At 42.3% G+C, this 19,832-nt stretch overlaps 1 protein-coding gene across 2 annotated transcripts in view; it reads left to right on the top strand.

The window, feature by feature from the left end:
• Positions 1 to 5,890: 5,890 nt before the first annotated feature.
• Positions 5,891 to 19,832, top strand: part of SLC22A15 (solute carrier family 22 member 15) — an 81,786-nt gene continuing 67,844 nt past the window's right edge. For both annotated transcript variants that reach the window (XR_007154814.1, XM_047871170.1), the window contains exon 1: positions 5,891 to 6,017. Coding sequence is in view for 1 of the 2 variants with exons in the window: in XM_047871170.1 (XP_047727126.1) it covers positions 5,931 to 6,017 (87 nt within the window). In the remaining variant the exon portion in view is untranslated. The remainder of the gene's footprint in view (positions 6,018 to 19,832) is intronic.

Raw genomic sequence — 19,832 nt, 5'->3', positions numbered from 1 at the left:
CCTCTTGGGACAGCATGGAAACTTCGGCTCTTAGCAAGCCAAACACTCTACTACCTAAATTCAAACATACTTAATGGCTAACTTCCCTCATATTTCATATCCCTCTTCCATAACCTTCTTAAGTTTAGACCTCACTCTATTCATCCTCTTTTGTTTTATTGCTAAGGTTTAAGACATGGGAATGGTCAATTTCTCCACATTAATTTAGATTTATTTTAGTATATGTTTGTCACTGACTCACGGATGGTTTTTGAATGAGAGTTGTTAGTTTGGGAGAGTTGTTAGTTTCGTCAACCGATGGAGACGTGTCCTTTTCACTGCCAATTCCATTTTCTTTTTGCTTCTCTTCCCTCGGCCCTCGTGCTCCTTCCTCCCAGGAGGAAGGCTTCCTTGTGATCTGGTCATTCCCAACGTATTTGCTGTGTTTCTATCAACTTAATGTTGACAGAGGTAGTTGTACTTTGGCTATCTTTATTAAAGTTTGTTGCTGTGAAATACTAAAAATGAAGGGTTAGCACAGCATGAAGGTTTATGCAAAAGGAAAAATGTTCTTCAGATTTTTCAAAAAGATGGTAATTCTTGGTACATTTAGGTGGGTCTGCAACACTGATTGCCAAGGATCTGAAGCAACACTTGACATATGTGAAGTCTGTTATCTTGCACACCAAATTTCAGTAACCTTCTGGGACATCAGATTACCAATAAAGCAGAAGACATGATACAGTGGTTAGGTGCGCAGCTTTCATAATAATAATGTTTAAAAAAAGGTTATAATGATCAAGTCTATTTGCTTCAAAGCTTTATCTAATTTACCAGATAAAGTTTACCCTTTTTCTTCTCAGATCCCAAACAGTATGTATTTGATACACACCCTATTCTAAACATTATTTTAATTTTTTATTATTTAAAAAACAACAACAACAACAACCCAAGATGCTCATTACTCCTGAGTGATAAAAGAAAGATCCAGGTACTATAAAATTATGGGAGGAAAGGGCTTAAGAAAAAGAAAAATGAGAAAAGAATAGTCCGATGGGGAAGATATGCTCTCAAAATGGAACTCTTTGCTAAGAGCCACAGATGCAATACCTTGAGCCTCAGGAGAGCTTTAATTAGGCCAGCTCTTTCTTCAGCGCATGCTCAGAAGCTCCGGCGCTGACTGTAAATTAGGGCAAGAAAATCCAGCAGGGACCTGGGTGGGTTAAGGGGGAAGGGCAGGATCTTAAAGGGGCAACGACTATTTAAAAGAGCAATGCTGGTCAGCCCCACCATTCCTATTATAGGCCCTGCAACCCACCACTACCAACCTACTCCACCTTCTGTGTTCCCTATCTCAGTTAATAGCATCTCCATTTTTCCAGTCATCAAGGCCAGAACCATAGGAGTCATTCGTGACTTCTTTCTCTTTTGCCTGTGCAAAATGCAGTCGCTATCAATTTTTGAAATTTTACTTTAAATTTGACTTGACTTCTCCATCTATATTATTACTATTCTGGTTTAAGCCCTCAGGCCCTCGTTGGGTCTTGCCTGGGCCCTTACAACTGGTGTTACATGCTTTTAATACTTCTACCAAATCATCTGTTAAAAATCACACTACTCCAGCTTAAAACACTTCAGTGGTTCCCATCACCCGTAGGAAAAAGTTCAAGCTGCTTAGCACTGCATACCTGGCCTTTATCAACCCATCAGACCTCATTTCTGACAACCCCCAGGTTGTACTTTCTTATAATAGCCAACTGCTTTTAGCATAAATATCCAATAGAAGAAAAATTAATATATAAACTTTAAGGGAGTAAGATGAAATAACCCTCTTTCTACTCGACACATTATTTAGCTATCATATAAATATTAATTTATAATTTTTTCATTCTCATACATGATGATGTCAAAGAAAAACTTCCAAAAGTTAAAAATATAACCTTCTTACCAATAGAGAATGAACCTGTGTCAAAGATTTTATTTTAATTGGTGAAAGGACCAGTACTATGGTAAAGCTCGTTCTAAGAGCAGTTGAGGAACTTGTAATTCCCAGGGAAAAAAAAAAAAACATTAAAATAGAATTTCTAAATTTGATATAAAACAAGCTAATGTTTTATAGGATAATTAAATAATGGATTATCTTTTCTATTGAACATAATCATTTACACGTATCCCTAACAAAAATCTACAAATTTACATGTAAACACGTAGTCTCTGCACTCTAATTCATAGTAAATACAAAGTTAAACACAAGTCAGTTCTTTTACAGAATTAAATAATCCTAGAGTGGGCCTGTTAAACAACGCTTCATTACCACATTGAAAGGACACACACAGTTCTCTTCTTGCTTTCTTATTATTTCCAAGTGCAGGATAATTTTTCTTAACAATGGAAAGTTTTTATTAAAATACTTCACATGAATCTTCCCCATCCATGTTTTAGTACCACAGCAATAACTTCTTGAGTCACCTAAAAAAGTTTTCCAGCATATGTAACATCTTTATGTTCTCCTATGTTTTCTCAGATAAAGCTTTCTTAGAATTATTGGAGAGAAAAAAATTTCCTTTTACCGTTCTAGATTCTCTGGCTGGTCTAATAATTAGAGAGATTAACAGGAGAAAAATATTTAATTTCACACCTACAGGGAATATGAATATGAGATCCAAGGACAAGCGAGGCAACTGGGGCTTATATGCTATCCTGAACTAAGGAATGGGATCAGGGCTGGGGCTTTAAAGGGGTGAAGGGTGATTCATAGGACAATATGAAGAGGAGTTGTTTGGTAATTAGATGTTTGTCCTACATTATAGATAAGTCTTTCAGATAAAAAATTATCTCTTGGGGCACCTGGGTGGCTCAATCGGTTAAGCACCCGACTTTGGCTCAGGTCATGGTCTCACAATCTGTGAATTTGAGCCCTGTGTAGGTCTCTGTGCTGACATCACAAAGTCTGGAGACTGCTTTGAGTTCTGTGTCTCCCTCTCTCTGCTGCTCCCCTGCTCATGCTCTCTCTCTCTCTCTCTCTCTCTCTCTCTCTCAAAAATGAATAAACAGTAAAAAAAAAAAAGAAAGAACGAAAAAAATTATCTCTTAGTAACGAGGTCTCCTATCTAAATTCTTCTAGGTAGTTTAAAGGAGGGGAAAATTTTTCTTGAGTCTGCTGTGCCTTTATTGCCTTCAGCTAAAAGAGTCAACATGCCAAAGTGACACATTTTAGGGAGACTTGTTCTGAACTCCTTCAGAATCTTGTGTAGGTTCCTAGGAGTTTGAAAAGAAAATAGGCATGTTAAATAACTATAAACATTGTAGAACAGTATATAGTTATGAGGATGTTAAAAAATGTAAGTTTTACTACCAAATTAATAATAATAATATAATAACGCAATCTGTAGGTCTCTAAAATAGCAAAAAGAGAGAAAGGCAGGATGAAAATGGCTTTCAGACTCCAACAGATGGCCAAGAAGAAGAAAAAAAAAAAGATGGTGAACAGAAAACACTAAATGAAATGGTAGAAAAAAATTCCAAATATATCACTCACAATAAATATAAATGGATTTAACTCACATGTTAAAAGACAAAGACTATCAAAGTGGATGGATAAAAAATCCTCCCTCCATAAACATTTCTAAAACATAGTAAAAACAAAAGGATGAAAATAAAAAGACTACAAGGAAAATAATATTTAAAAACCCCGATGTTGCAATATTAATATCAAACAAAATAAAAATGAAGACAAAAGCATTAAAAAGAGGAAAGAGCTATTTTATCACAAGAGGAATGATTCAATTGGTCCTTTTATGTACCTACAGAAATAAAAAGAGAACTTGATAAAAACTCAAAAACAATAAACATTTTTGACATGTTTATTAAAAGTTGATATATCCAGTAGTAATACACATTACTTGAATACAATTAACATGATTGATCTAATATATAGAGAGTCTTGCACCCAAGCAAATGGAGACTATTTTCAGTACATTCAGTCCATTTTTCTAAAATGACCACATTCCTGGTCACAAGAAACCTCAAACAATTTCCAAGATTTAATATCATCTTGGTTCACAAAGTATTTAAATTAGTAATCAACAATAAAAGGATGGTTTAAAAATAGCAATAACCTTTACTTGGAAACTAAAAAAAAAAAGAAAAGAAGGGAGAAAGCATTAACAAATAACTTAGTGGTTTGAAGAGCATATTACAATATCATGGAATATTCAGAACTAAAGACAACAGAAACCACATCATGACAAAACTTATAGGACAGAGCAAAGAGAAATGCATAGCCTGAAATGTAATTATTCTTTAAAAAGTAAAATTAGGGGAATCTGGGTTTCTCAGTCAATTAAGCCACCTACTCTTGGTTTTGGCTCAGAACATTATCTCATGGTTCAGTTTGTGAGATCGAGCCCCCTGTCAGGCTCTGATTGCACAGGGCTTGCTTGGGATTCTCTCTCTCCCTCTGTCTCAAAATAAATAAATAAACATTAAAAAGAAAATTAAAATTTAAAGCAAATAAGCTAAACTTTCAAGTCATGTAGCTAAAAAAGAAATACAGAGTAACAAAAGTAAGTAAGGGTGAAAAGAATTCACATAATCCACAAAAGAGAAAACAAAGAAACACAGAAAGAAAAACCACAAAATAAAAACTGGTTTTTAAAAAAAGAATAGAGAAAAAATTTTAAAAAATAAAGAAAGAATAGAGAAACTCCAGCATGATGGATAAGAATGAGCAATAAAAATAAACAATATTAAGAATGAAAAACAGAGCATCAATACAACTAGAGCATGAGTTTATAAAACCCTATGAGAACAAGATGAACAATTACAAAACCAAAAACAAAAAATCTCGATTAAAATAGAAGCATTTTTTAAATAATACAAGTAATTTAAGAACACAAAGCCATAAAAATATATCTGATATTTCTATGTATCTCTGTAATACAGGGGTTCGCCCCGGCAAGACAAGCCAATCCAGATGGTTTAAAGGAGAGTTATACCAAATAATTTCCAACTCATTTTGCTAAGCTGCTATGATCTTAATGCCAAATGCAAACAGGAACAGTAGGAAGAAAAGAAGACTTAGGCCTATCGCACTCTTTTAGATGTGAAAGCCTAGGTAAAACATTAGCGGGTCACCTCTTCTGTTCACAGTGTATTGAGGGTCATGGGAATACTAGGGAATACTAGGCAGCTGTTAAAATACCAGGGAATACTAGGCAGCTGTTAAAACCAACCTCAGGAGATGCAGGAATGAGGGGACTTAAGGTGGGCGACCCCTCTCTCCGCCCTGCCTCTTCTTCCTCCACCTTTCCGGCCTGACAAGTGCTGCTTATCCTACAAACACCTTGGCATCCATCACCTCCAGTCTCACAGCTTAACCTTGGCTCTTTATTTCCTTTGTACCTTGTGCGTATTTCTATTTGCAAATAAGTCTCCCGGCTTTGCAAGAATGTGTTTACGTGTGACCCCCACAGCGCTAGCGGGGCGTTGGACCAGAAAGAAAGGCCGGCCAGCCCTCTTCTCCGAAGGCTCTGGCACGCCCCCAGGCCCCCGATTTATACAAAAGGACAAACAATGCCGAGCGGCCACCAGGTCGCCCGGTAATCGCGCCCCCGCCCCAAGCAGGGCCGGGGATCCGACTGGCAGCCGTTTCCGTGTTTCTCCATCGCCGCGGATGTCTCAGCCCGCGCCCACTTCCTCTTCCCTCGCCCCGCGAGCTGCGCGGACGCCAGCCCCTCTCCGACCCAGATCCCCGACGCGCAGCCCCTCGCCCAGCGCCCCGCGCCCCGCGTCCGCCCCCTCCCGGCCCCGCCCCGCCCGCGCACGCGCGCCGCCCCCGCGCCGGCTCTGGCTCTGCCCCCGCCCCCGCCCCACCCCTTCTCTCCCCTCCCCGGCCCCCGCTCGCGCTCCGCGCCACCGGGCCGAGCCGGGGCCGCCGGGCCGGGGCCGCCATGGAGGTGGAGGAGGCGTTTCAGGCGGTGGGGGAGATGGGCATCTACCAGATGTACTTGTGCTTCCTGCTGGCCGTGCTGCTGCAGGTGAGTCCCCCTCCACCCCCAGCGCCCCGCTGCCCCGCCTCCCGCGGATCCCCCGAGGGGCCCGGCCGGTCGCCCAGGCTCTGCAAACCCCGGGGGGAGGGGGGGGGGGACACGAGCCCCCTGCCCCCGTCCCGCGCGAGGGCCGGCCTGGGCCCCAGCACCAGGTCGCCGTCAGGCCTGGTCTTTGGTGCTCGCCCCAGCCTCAGAGCCTGCCCCCTGGGGCTGTTCCGCCAGGCCCACCCACCTGCCACCTAGAATGGGAGAGGGAGTGGGGTGGGGGGGGTGGTGGCACTTTATCTGCCTATGAGCTGGTTAATCGTAGCGGATGCCGGGTTCTGCGGTTACCTGGGACAACATCGTGAACGCGTGACTGAATTGTTACTCACCTGCGGCTCTGTCACCTTGGAATGTAGAGCACACAGTGAGCCCCGGTTGCCGCTGACGCTGACGAAGGTCCGACCTAGAGCGGTCTCCTTCAGTTCTGGGTGTCCATTTACCATCTTTTCCTGGATTTCAGGGGGCTTTCTGTTCCAGGTGCTTTCCGTGGGTTTATTTCTAAATAAACGGGGGTTTATTTCTCCCCCGTTCAGGTTCTGCTGGGTCATTCTGCCCAGAGGCCAGCCTCGGGCTGAGACTACTATAAATTGAATAATGTCATCTACAATGTATAAGATTCAGTTATAAAGTAGAATCATTTCTTCACTGTACAAAATTCTCCCACACTGCTTGCCCACCCCAGCCCAAAAATGTGGGTTTGGTATGCTCAAGGTCGCTATAGATACACTCTTCCTTTGCCAGCCTAAATGGCCCATTTAATGACATCAGTTACCTCTCCCAATATTCTAAAGGCGTTTCATTCACAAATTCTTGATTAGTATCTACTGTGAGCCCTCATTTTACTACTCCTTCATTCAGCACATATTTAATGATGCCTACTATTTGCTTAGCAGGGGCTACCGTGGTGGGCAAATCAAAGCCCCTTTCCCCCCAAAAGACCCCCATTCTAGTGGGAGGGGGGGTTGGGTGAGGCAGGCAGACAGTTCAATAAGTACAGTTAGTGTGTGATGATTATCCCGAGGAAAGTACAGGGAAGTCGTGAGTATAACCACCAGTTGCTTGAAACTGGCATAAGGCAACTGCTCAACAGGAAGGTAGGGGGTGGGGGAGGGTAAGAGTTGCCTTACTGATTCTGTTTTCCATTAAAATGTTTGTAAGTTCAGTTGTTTTTATCTCCAGCCAGAAGAGCTGTTCAAACGATGGACTGATAGATGATGTCAGTCCTTTTTTTAGCAAAGCAAGTTTTCAGTTCACAAGTATTCAGGATTCTGAAGTTCTTTAAGTTCGGTGTTTCAGCTTTAACTGTAATTTTCCTGTGGGGAAAAAGTACTTCCTAAATCACAAAACAGTACTTAATACAGAGAGTATTTCATTGTACCCATGATGCTTGATGTTCATTTATAATACTTTTTCTTTGAGAAAATTCTTTCCTCTTCTAACCAAGAATTCCAGGAATATAATTTGTTTTCTGAACAATCCTGTCCCCCCATGCCTATACTCCACCTGCTGTCATTATCTTGTTAAAGGCCTAGCTAGGTGTCTGCCTATTTAGAATAAGTTTGTCTTGAGGGAGTGCAGCACTAAAAAGGTCACTGTTCTGGGGCCCCTAGGTGGCTCAGTCAGTTAAGTGTCCCACTCTTGATTTTGGGTCAGGTCATGATCTCATGGTTCGTGGGTTCGAGCCCTTTGTCAGGCTCTGTGCTGATATGGAGGAATCTGCTTGGGATTCTCTCTCTCTCTCTCTCTCTCTCTCTCTCTCTCTCTCTCTGTCTATTGTCTCTCTCTCTGCCCCTCTCCTGCTTGCATGCTCTCTCTAAATAAATAAATAAATAAATAAATAAATAAATAAATAAAAACTTAAAAAAAAAAAGGGCCACGGTTCTGGGTTCGAGACCTATTGTTTTTCTCATTTACTTTTCTTTATGGTTGGCCCAGTTGGTTTGAGTTTAGTACCAAAGAGCTCTAAGCCTGTGACCATGATTGTTCACTGATCCCTGCCTGACATGTGGTCAGTATTTGCCATTGAAGAACCAGGTCTTATGAGTATTGGGAGTGAGTGACTGTTTATCTTGTAGGTGTGGACTGGGAGGCACCCTGTAGCTGTGTCTGTCCCAACAATGCCTCAGTCCAGGCAGAAGTGAATCCTTCATAGTGCTACATATTCATGAGTATTCAACACTCCCATTGATATACATGATAAAGGTGGTCTTGGGGTCACCCAAAGCTATCTTGGATATGAAAGTGGACATCACCAAAGACTTCTCTACCAAGTCACTTGTTGGAGATGGTTTTGGTTTGGGATGGTCTGTGGAGTGGGAATACTAGGAGCCCCATTACACAATTATAATATGATGCTTTCATCATCTTGTGAAAGTTGCTTCTTCCAGCAGAGGAAGAAAGTAGGAAACCCTTTTCAGAGCTGGCTTAAATGGGAAGTTGATGTTTGCTTCAAAAATCAAAGCCCTGGGCACCTGGGTGACTCCGTCAGTTAAGTGTCTGACTCTTGATTTTGGCCCAGGCTCAGGTGAGGATCTCACAGTTCGTGGGTTCGAGCCCCACGTCAGGCTCCACACCAACAGTGCAGAGCCTGCTTGAGATTCTGTCTCTCTCCCTGCTCCTTCTCTCAAAAATAAACTCAAAAGAAAAAAAAAAAGAAAAGAAAAGAAACCAGAGCCCTGGGGTGCCAGGCTGTCTTAGTCAGTGGAGTGTATGACTTTTGATCTTGGTGTTGGGAGTTTGAGCCCATGTTGGGTATAGAGATTACTTTCAAAAATCTTAAAGAGCACTGGGTGTTGTATGGAAACCAATTTGACAATAAACTTCATATATTGGGAAAAAAAAAACAAAAAAAAAACAAAAAAAATTAAAAAAATAAATAAAAAATCTTAAAAACAAAACCAAAAACAACAACAACAAAAACCCTCAAAAAAACCAAAGCCCTGGTCTACTGTTGCCCAAGGAACATGCAGACCCACCTGCAGAGCAGCGCTAGCAGAAAGAGAGCCCTGTACACAGTAGGCGGGACTCCCAGAGAGAGGGACAGCCAGACAGGGAGCCACTGCTGAAGCAAGAGCCTTTTCTGCATCTGCAGTGTGGCAATGACCAACCCCAGTCGAGAAACACAGAACTAGAAGGGACAGAGATGGCAAATTCAGATCTTTGCATTTTCTTCTATCGGGGTTTTATTATTATTATTATTAATGGTTTTAACCCCCCCTTACTTCGAACATCCAAGTTCAAACTAAAAGGACAAAAGCACATCACAAAGCCAACTCGGAAGGTCTTTAGGTTAACCGTTTTTGTGGATTGTGGGTACCATCAGGTAGCGTGTCGCAAGTTACCTCAATATCCGCTTGCCTTTAAAAGCAAGGTGACTTCTGGCCACACGCTTTGCAAACACAACCTTTAGAATCTCTATAGTGGCCACCTTTCAGGTACATAAAGGATTGATGCAGATTTTGTAGATCTCCCAGGCGGTTTGAAAGTAGATAAGCAGAAAGCTAGAGGAAAAGGGATTGCCACAGGTAAAAATCGTTGTCTTGTGAACGCGCGGCAATGTTCACAATTTTGTAGTTAGAAAAACTCTTACTGTCCAAATATAGGTGCCCTCCCTTGGACAAGAGCTATCTGTGGTATTTAAATGTGAATAATTCTGTGTGCTTTATTTCTGTTTCTATTTTCTGGTAGTGATTCAGAGCTGATGCTGTCATCGTCATTTGTGTTTGCGTACGTGTGTGTTTGTTTGCCAGGCTGTCTGGAGGAAGAAGGTTGGAATACAGTTCTTTGTTTTTTGAGCCCTTTAGACGCAAAGTGAAAATGGAACCCACTTCTTTGTGTTCTAAGCCGTTGACTCCAGCTCCTTCATTTTCCCGGGGATCATGCGTCACAGATTGTAGTATAATTTGCACAGGATTTAAAACATCCATGAGCCAACGGGAACATGTAACCTGTAACAGGCATTAGTTTCGCCAGCAAAAGTGTGATGTCATCGTGGATCTCAGCTTGAGGTACAGTCTTCCGGTGTTCTGGAACGCATTATTTTAATGTAAACTCTTAATAACCCCAATCTTATTTATCAACCCTGGGGTTACCAGTGCCTTCAGATCATTCACGCAATAAACATCCTTTCATGGTGTTTTAGAAAGCAGAATGACTGACCAGGTATTGTGCAGAAGAGGAAACTGTGATAGTCAACACAGGAAAAGATGTTTACCTTCAGTGGTCACCTGGGACGGGCGTATTAAAATGACTATGAAATATCATTTCACACTGAATAGATGAGCAGACATTAAATAGTCTAACAGTACAGGTGTGCTGAAAAAGAGGAGCGGGAACTGTGTCGTTCAGAGAATAATTTGGCACGGTCTAGTAAAATTGAAACCCAGCTTTAGATTTCTAGGTGTATGTCCTCCCACATTTCTTGAACACGTGCATGAAGATATGGCTCAGATGTTTACTGCAGCACTGTTTGTAAAAATAAAAATTAGTAACCACCTTAGTGACTCCCAAAAAGGGACCAGGTAATCAAAATGTGGCATAAATTTGATGGGCTATAACAGGTTGGCGTGAATGAACCAGATCGATAAACAACTACAGGAATGAATTTCTAAAACACGGTGTTACCTGAAAAAAATAACAAGTGTGATATATACAATATGACACAAAAGTCTTACTAAAAATTGTAAAAATATCGGGCCTCCTGGGTGACTCAGTCAGTGGGTTGAGCGCCTCACTCTTGATTTTGGCTCAGGTCATGGACCCAGGGTCGTGGGATCGAGCCCTCCGCTTAGTACAGAGCCTGCCTCAGATTCTCGGTCTCTCTCCCTCTGCCCCTTTCCCCTACTTGCATGCACACTCTCTCTCTCTCTCTCTCTCTCTCTCTAAAATAAAATCTGAAAAAATTGTCAAAATATAGGAAACTGTACCGTATTTGATTTATCAGTGTATATGGACAATGTAGCAGTATAAACATATGGGGTAGAAGGCTCCACACCCAATCCATCAGACTGGTTACCTCCAGGGAAGGAAGGAGGGGTGGGGGTAAGGGGGGTACAGAAGACATTTGCTCTGTATTCATAATACCGTATTTTAAAAATCTGAAGCAAATATAATACAATGTAGCTTGTTAATTGGGATGGTGGGTTCCTGAACTTTATTTTGTTTTGCTTCTCTGTGTTAAATTAAAAAAAAAAAAAAAAAAAAGAAGAGTGTGGCATAGAAAAGATCGGCATACTGAGAAGCAAAGGCTACAGTTCACTTCATGAGAGTAACCGTCCACCCTTCTCCTGCCGTCCCTTTAACCAGTTAGCACTGTCAACTGTGGTCTATGAATTTCACACTTAAGAGAATGAGGTAGAGAGAGTTTTGTTCAGGGTGCGCTCTTGAACTTTGTGTAGAACACTGTCACAGGGAATGTCTCCTACGTGCTTGCATTTGCCTTCCGGTCCTTATCTCCCCAGGAGATTCGTGGAAAGACTTCTTTTGATGAGGTATCGCTGAGGTGGTTCCGACCCCTCAACCTTAAGCAAGTAATGAAGTTCGTAGGGCAGACATTAGGGAAGACCTCACTGTGTTGGTCATTGAGACCAGCCCTTGTGCCTCAGGAGAGTCTCACCACCACCAGGGGTTCAGCCGTGATGACAACACCCGGCATGAGAGCCACTCTATCATGACTCCAGAACACGTGAACATCTACCAGGTTCTCTGTTAGTTTGGGCAAGTTTTACGCCGCCCTTACCCTCAGATTTAGTTGTGTCTGCCCTCAGACGGTGGCCGCGAGTTTGGGTGATAATCCGGGGAACCTTTGCTGGTGGAATATTCCATCACTTTAGGTAAGTAGGGCGCTTCCTAAAGAGACCATAGCTACACTTGCCCCCTAGTATGTCCTCAGGAAAGCTGTTGTCTGTAGACAGACACTGCCCCCTGGCGTAAAGCAGGTGAAGTTGCAAATCAGCCAGACCAGATTTCCATCTGGGGAGGTTATGGAAATACAGGGAGCTTCTGGGAGGTTTAGGGAGCCCCTTTGAGCCTCGGGCATCTGAAGAATTGGGATGTGCCTTAGAAAGCAACTGGCTCAACACCCCCACAGCACCCACATCTCTAGCAGCATGCCTGCTGGGGCCACACACAGCACAGCTACTCAGCATGTGCCCTGACAGAGAAGGTATTACCTTAATAAGACAGCGTGCGTGCACACACACACACACACACACACACACACGTCATTAAAAATGTGAAGATAGACAATGTGTGGCAGAGAGAACGCTAGACTCTCTGAATGCCGTGTTGAATGCTGTGACCCTCTGCTCTGAGATGGCTGAGAGAGCTTCAGTAGGGGACCCCTCAGTCGTTTGTGTACTCTGGGAAGTGGCTGGATCACGAAAGTGTAATTCATTTGTTTTGCAAGTTCAGGATTTCTTCAAGTTGCCCAATGCCCAGCAGTTAGTTGGCGTTGTGTCAATGTCACCTTGAGGTTTTCGGAACACGAGCTTGGCCCTTCACCACGGTCAAAGCCTGCCTTATAAGGGAGAGCTGGCCAACCCCAAGATACGCATAACTCAGGAAGCTCATCTCTGACTCCCTTAACCAACTGTTCAGGCAGAAATTAACATCTGCATTTAGGGGAGTTGTATGAGGCTCAACAAGGAGTATATGGGGATTGTAGCAAAAAGAGAAAACATAGAAAAGAGAAAAGGGAAAGAATCACCAGAACTTAGACCACTCAGACATGAAACACACTCACATGTTGGTGGATTGTCTTCCAGACTTTTAGTTATACAAACATGTACATTTGGCTTTTTTGCATAAATTTGTATCTTAACCTCAATTTTTGTCTGTCAGCAATATCATGCACGCCTTGCTGCAGTCATAAATGAACAACCACATATTTTATAATGGCTGTAGCAGTGTAGCAATGTGCGGCTGTACCAGAACTTGCTTATTCCATTATCTCTTGTTGCAAACATAGGCTGGTTGGTTCCTCTCTTTCGGAGTTCTGAAACCCATGCTTTGGGCCATTGTCCGGCTCTGGTCTGCACTTCTCCCGGTTAGCTGTTGACCACTCTTCCTAAGCTCAAATTTTTCCTGACTCCATTGCTCACACTCTCTCCAGATGTTCTTTGGTCCCACTTTATGGATGGAATAGAAGTACAAACTTCCTAAACATCTCCTTTCTTTTGCTTCGAAATTAACGTTTACCCTTACCTGTCATTACATCTCTTCAGAGTGTCCAAGAGGAAGACAGCTCAACCTTCCTTCCAGGGACATCCTCTCACCTTTGTTCTTGATTCTTTGTTACTCTCTCAGTCGTTTCTAATCTTCCATCTTTCGGCATTGTCTCATGTCCCAAAGGGTGCCCTGCATGGTAGATCTAAGTGGTCTGTGGAAATTATATTGAATAGCATTAGCTTTATAAAGTGAGAGAGTTATTCCCTTTTCAGTTCCTCCTTAATCTTTCTTTAATTAGAATTTTTAAATGTTTATTTTTGAGAGAGAGAGAGACAGAGTGTGAGCAGGGGAGAGGCAGAGAGAGAGAGGGAGACACAGAATCCGAAGCAGGCTCCAGGCTCCGAGCTGTCAGCACAGAGCCTGACGCAGGGCTCGAACCCACGGACTGCGAGATCATGACCTGAGCCATAGTTGGACCCTCAACCGACTGAGCCACCCAGGTGCCCTGATCTTTCTTTCATCTAAGAAGAAAATCTCATTTGGTGCTAGCACTTCTCAAAACTTTTGCAACTATTTCTGTTTTAGCAAAGGAAATGAACTAGAAGTAAGAATTAAAGAAGGCTCAGACTTCAGACTTGGGCAGAAAACCTTACCTAGTTGAAATTTAATAACATTATTCTTTTTTTATGGTAGTGGTCATTTTATTTTCAAAGAAACATTTCACATGAAACACAGAGACTAATGTCACAAACATACCTGTGCCTACTTCTAGATTTGACAAGTGCTAATATTGTGCCATATTTGCTGAAGGTGGTGTGAGTTGTAGTTCAACCCAAGAGGCAGAAAGCAGAACTCCTGGGATGGGGACACGTGTGTGTGTGTGTGTGTGTGTGTGTGTGTGTGTGTGTGGTATGTATTCATATGTGTATGATTATACACATAGTCAGTGAATAATTTGTCACAGAGATTTGACCACGCACAATTGTGAGAGTTGGTTAAGCCGTCCCTGTAAGGCTGTTGTCTTTGTGTCTGATGTTGGAGCTTGAAGTCTGCAGGGAAGGCAGTCTGGAAGGGAAAGTATGGTCTGGAAGCCATCCGAATTGATGGGAATCTGTGCTGTTCTCACTGCCTCCAACCTTGATGAAGCAACTGCCTTTCATCTTGGAAAACACATACTTGGCCCGGGAGTCAGAGATGCTGAGGGAGGGTCCAGGGGAACGTGGATCTGTTGCAGGCCCAGCTGTTGTGCTCTACCAGCAGAGCGAGCCAGCAAAGAAGTGGCAAAGAAAGGCAAAAAACACCTTTCCCAGCCTTCCGAGCATAAAAAAACAAGATGGCCGCTCCTTTGTTTTCACCCTCTCTCCCCAAATCCTGCTTGAAAATATCTCTTGTGGCCCGTCTTAAGTAAAAACACACTAGCCAACACTTGGCATTATGACATGGTGTTTATTTTGATAGTTCCATCTGTCTGGTCATATCTCTATTGATACAAAATTTTATTTCTTTGCAAATTCACTTAAGTTAAAAATTTTGAACTGAATTTTCAAAGGACATATCTGATAAAGGGTTAGTATCCAAAATATATAAAGAACTTATAAAAGTTCAACACCCCCAAAATGAATAATCCAATTAAAAAATGGGCAGAAGACATGAATAGACATTTTTCCAAAGAAGACTATACAGATGGTCAACACACATATGAAAAGATGCTCGGCATCACTCATCATCAGGGAAATACAAATCAAAACTACATGAGATATCACCTTACACCTGTCAGAATGACTAAAATCAGCAACATAAGAAACAACAGGTGTTGGCAAGGATGTGAAGAAAAAGGAACCCTCTTGCACTGTTGATGGGAATGCCGACTGGTGCAGCCACTGTGGAAAACAGTGTGGAGGTTCCTCAAGAAGTTAAAAATAGAACTAGCCTATGATCCGGCAATCGTACTACTAGGTATTTACTCAAAGAATACAAAAATACTAATTCGAAGGGATACGTGCACCCCGATGTTTACAGCAGCATTATTGTGGGAACAGCCCAAGTGTCCATCGATGGATGAATGGATGAAGATGTGGCATATATATACAATGCAATATTATTCAGCCACAAAAAAGAATGAGATCTTGTCATCTGTGATGATGTGGTTGGAGCTAGAGAGCACAATGCTAAGTGAAATTAAGTCAGAGAAAGACAAATACCATGTAATTTCACTCATGTGAAATTTAAGAAACAAAACAAGCAAAGGGGAAAGAAAAGAGCGAGAGGCAAACCATGAAACAAACTCTTAACCCTAGAGAACACACTGACGGTTACCGGAGGGGAGGGGAGGGGGGTGAGTGAAATATACGGTGGGGACTAAGGAGCGCACTTGCTGTGGTGAGCACTGGCTGTTGGAAGGAAGTCTTGACTCACTGTATTGTACACCCAAAATTAATATTACACTGTATGTTAACTGGAATTGAAATAAAAGCTTAAAGAAACATCTTGAATCAATTTAAAAGAAGACCGTTAGGGGCTCCTGGGTGACTCAGTCCGTTCAGCATCTGACTCTTGATTTTGGCTCAGGTCATGATTCCAGGGTTGGGGAATCGAGCCCCGTGTCAGGCTCCATGCTGAGTGTGGAGCCTGCTTGGGATTCTCTCTCTCTCTCCCTCTCTCTGTCTCTCTAAAAGAAAAAAAAAAAAAAAAGAAGACTAGTAAGTAAATAGAAAACAAAAAATGGCACATAAAATTCTTGCAGGGAGCACACAGGTGACCGAAGTTTGGGAAAAGCTGAGCTATCCTGTAATATTTCTTCAAAGAACACTAAAAATATGTGGTTTACCTTCTCGACTCTGATTGGCCTATTTTTTTGCCCCAAAAGTTCCTTCCTCTGAATTTGGTTTTGATTAAACCCCTACTAGGTTTTCTCTACCTAGTTTCTGGTGTCATATTTGCAACTTTTTCCTTATTCCCCAGTTAGATTTCCCATCTACTTTCTCTGTGCTCTCATCACCTCATTTCCGCCGTGGCTAATACTGCATTTGTGAAAATCTGCCTTGTGTTTGTAGCTTTCGGTACGTTTGTTGTCCTCACTTGAATGTATTTGCCTAGAAGGAAGTGATTATTTTTTAGCCATCCTTGTTATCATCTGAGGCCCACAATATAATGTGTTGCAAAGTGGTGGAGCTCACTAAAATTTTTTAAGAATTAAACTGAAGTCACAGATGGAGGGTAGTCAGGTGGGGGTATTTCCATTTTATTTGGGAGAAAGCTAGGGAAACAGATGCAGGTTAAATCACTGTTTACCCAAATACTTAATTTATCCAAAGTCTTAATTAGTGGTTGGAACAAAGATTAGGTCCTGAAATTACTGGTTTTTTTTATCTTGATCATCATCTTTTTCTTTTCTTTTTCTACACCATTTTGCAAGGAATTAGTTAAAATGTATCCTAGGCTGTTAGTTATAGAGTGGTATGTTGGGTTTACTTGGAAGCATATAGAAATCGAAGTTAGCATTTCTTTCGTTCAGGAAAAGACAGATCATTAACAAATTAGAATTTCACTATATCTGCACTGTTAGATACAAAATAATATTTCCCCAGTAAATAGTGCAGCCACTGACTGCTTTGGAGATTAACAAAGGAGCCATCAGCGTGGTCTGGAGTGGTTTGTTGAAGACTTGAGAAGGGCTGAGCTTGTGCTGAACTTGGCAGCTTGGGTTTAGAGAGAAGTGGGAAGGTCATTTCAGATGGAAAACAGTAAAATTGGGGGGAAAAAAGTGTAGAAGACGGAACAACTTTTAGGCTTACTACACAGAGTGTGGCCCAGACTAGCAGCATTGAGCTCAGGAGAGCTTGCTAGAAATGTGGAACTCAGGTCTTTCCCAGGCTACAGGAGCAGACCCTGCACTTTAAAGTCTGGGAGGCACTGATAGATGCCATTTGTATGGGGCTGTAGAGTTTACTGCTGGCTAAAGAAAACATCCCATTTGACCCTCAGAATAAGTTAGATATGAATGAATTAGATTAAGATGGTTACTACCAGTGTCTAGTCTCGCTGAAAAGAAAACCTGAAGTTTGGAGAGGTTTTGATTTGCTGAAAGGTTCCTAGAGCTGAGTTTCCAACTCAGGTATACAGATTCCTTCCTCTTTTCACACCACACCATGAGAAGTCGTGCAATGGGGAGCTGAGCACGCCAGTACAGAAAGCGTGAATGTGGATTAGGTAGCAGCTGGCCCATACAGTGGGGATCTGGAACGTTAAGACATTTATCACTGATCCATTGATATGTTTTGGCCGGAAGAATGTCAGGAGGAGTGTCTCAGGGAGACCAATCTGGTGGCATTATGTGGATGAATTAGAGTTGAAAGAAACAGGACTTCGAGACACCAGTTATTCAGGGCATGATATTAAATATTTTCAATTAAAAAAAAATAGGTGGTATCTGTAAGTCACCCGACATTGACTGAAGACCCAGTTTGTGCTGGGCACTGGGCATCTGGGCGTGCTGTCATGATATGCTTGCCCACGTAATGCTTTGGTTGAGTCAGTCAGTAACGGAGTACGAAGTGCAGAAAAGACTAACGGTAATGACAACAACAAAGTCATCTTCCATTTTTCCCATGAGGTGATCCCGTTCTCATCCTGGTTTTGCTATTAGTGTTATACGTGATCTTGAATGAGTCACTTAATTGCCCATTTTACCTACTTTAAGACCTAAACATCATACTTCCCATGACTTCACAGCACAAGATATTGTGATGAGATCATTTATGGAGGACGGTTTGGTTTCCGGAGTGGTATAAAAGCTTATAATGCTGCCGATATAAAATCACTTTTAAAACCTTCACTTCTTGCAACTTCAGAAATTTCAGTCCCCCGGTGCATTGTAGTCACCTAATTATAATGACACTGAAAGGGGAAGAAAAAGTGCAGCCATCTGTGACACTTGTTTTCCTTCCCTGGAGGGGGCGTTGGAGAAGGTAATGGCCTCTCTGTGGTGTTGTTGACCCCACTTGGAAGGAGCGTGGATGGTGGTTTCTGATTGTGGCTTTAAGACCCAGCCGCTGATGGGTGTGATCATTCGACAAGAATCCGTGGGCATGGCAGTTATAGGGTAATACAGACAAGATTGAGAGACTCTTTGGACTCTGGCGGAGAGAAGCAGGAGTTCTGGGCTGCACGTGTCTGACCCGTCTGGTGACATAACGCCACGGCTCTGCGTGTGCAGTTGAGGTCCCTGGGTGTACACGTGTGTGTGCACGCATGGCGTGCACACTGAAAACGCTGCGAGGGGTGGGAGGAGGGCAGAGGAGATGAGAAGGTGAAAGCGTTCATTGGGCTTCAGGTTGCTGGGAATAATACTGATTAACACAGATCATACTGATTAACTGGGTTTCACTGCTCCCCTCTGTGAATTAGCATGTGTATGAGCACCACCTCTTTGTTTCTGAACTGTTTTCTTTTTAAAAATTTTTAATTGTTTAATTGTAATTCCAGGATAGTTAACATACAGTGTCTTTATCCATTCATCTGGACACTGGGGCCGCCTCCATAGTTTGGCTATTGTAAATGAATGCTGCAGTAAACACTGGGGTGCATGTAGTTTCTGAACTGCTTTCCACACATCGTAGCTTCTGCTGAGAATGGGAGTGTCCACGAAAAAGCACACTTCAGAGTAGAGGATCCTTTGAGCATTTCCTCTCTTACCTAGAACATTCCTTATCTTAGAACAGTCCAGATAAAAATATGATGTATTAACGTATTTTCAACAAGCACCTAGAATAGGGCTTGGCGCATAATTAGAATTTAGGGAAGCATTTGCTGCTGTTATTAGCATTCTATCCCAGTCATTTATTCATTCATTCACTTGGTGAGTGTGGGCTTCATGTGTCCAGACCCTGAGTTGTTTGGTGTGGAAGCCCAGGAGTGGATCACACAGAGATCCTGCCCTTAGGGACAGAATATTCTGGTAGGAAAAATAAGATGAGCAAGTACATAAATGGGATGGCATGAAGAAAATGATCTGTCTCTTACTAAGAAAGGTCTAGATGGAGCTTTTGGGGGTGAACAGAAGCAGTAGAGGGCTTCCGGTGGGTTCGAAAGGAAGGTGAGGTGGGGGGGGGGCGGTGGAAGTGATACCTGAGTCGCATCCCAGAGGATGGAAAAGGTTCAGAGACGCTGCTGAACCAGGTGAAGTGCTTTCCATGTAAAGCAAGTGGGAGGCACAAAAGCAGAAAATAGCGTATTTAAGAAGGAAAATATAACTAGTTTGCTTTGCCCGATTGACGGCTCTGTTTTGAACATGTGTTTTGCTTCATCTCCAGAGTTCACGTGCCCCATATTTTTTCATTTCTTTGCCCTTCAATTAAGATCAGCAGATTATAATAAGGAGGGGCAGTTACTAACACGATGCAAGCGGCTTTGTAATTATAGCTGCTGCCAAATGTGTAATCTATCTGTTCTTGTAATTATTAAGGTTTTTATTTTTACAGACTGATTGCCTCCTGGTCTAAAACTTCCCTAATAGTATGCAAATAGGGGCCAGGAAGCAATATAAATCTAGAAACATGATATCTTCTGCCTTCTACAATAAATCACCCATGC

The sequence above is a fragment of the Prionailurus viverrinus genome, chromosome C1 (assembly GCF_022837055.1).
Source record: "Prionailurus viverrinus isolate Anna chromosome C1, UM_Priviv_1.0, whole genome shotgun sequence".
Classification (NCBI taxonomy): domain Eukaryota; kingdom Metazoa; phylum Chordata; class Mammalia; order Carnivora; family Felidae; genus Prionailurus; species Prionailurus viverrinus.
Note: the sequence above shows the minus strand (reverse complement) of the source record. Positions and strands in the feature narration are given on the sequence as shown.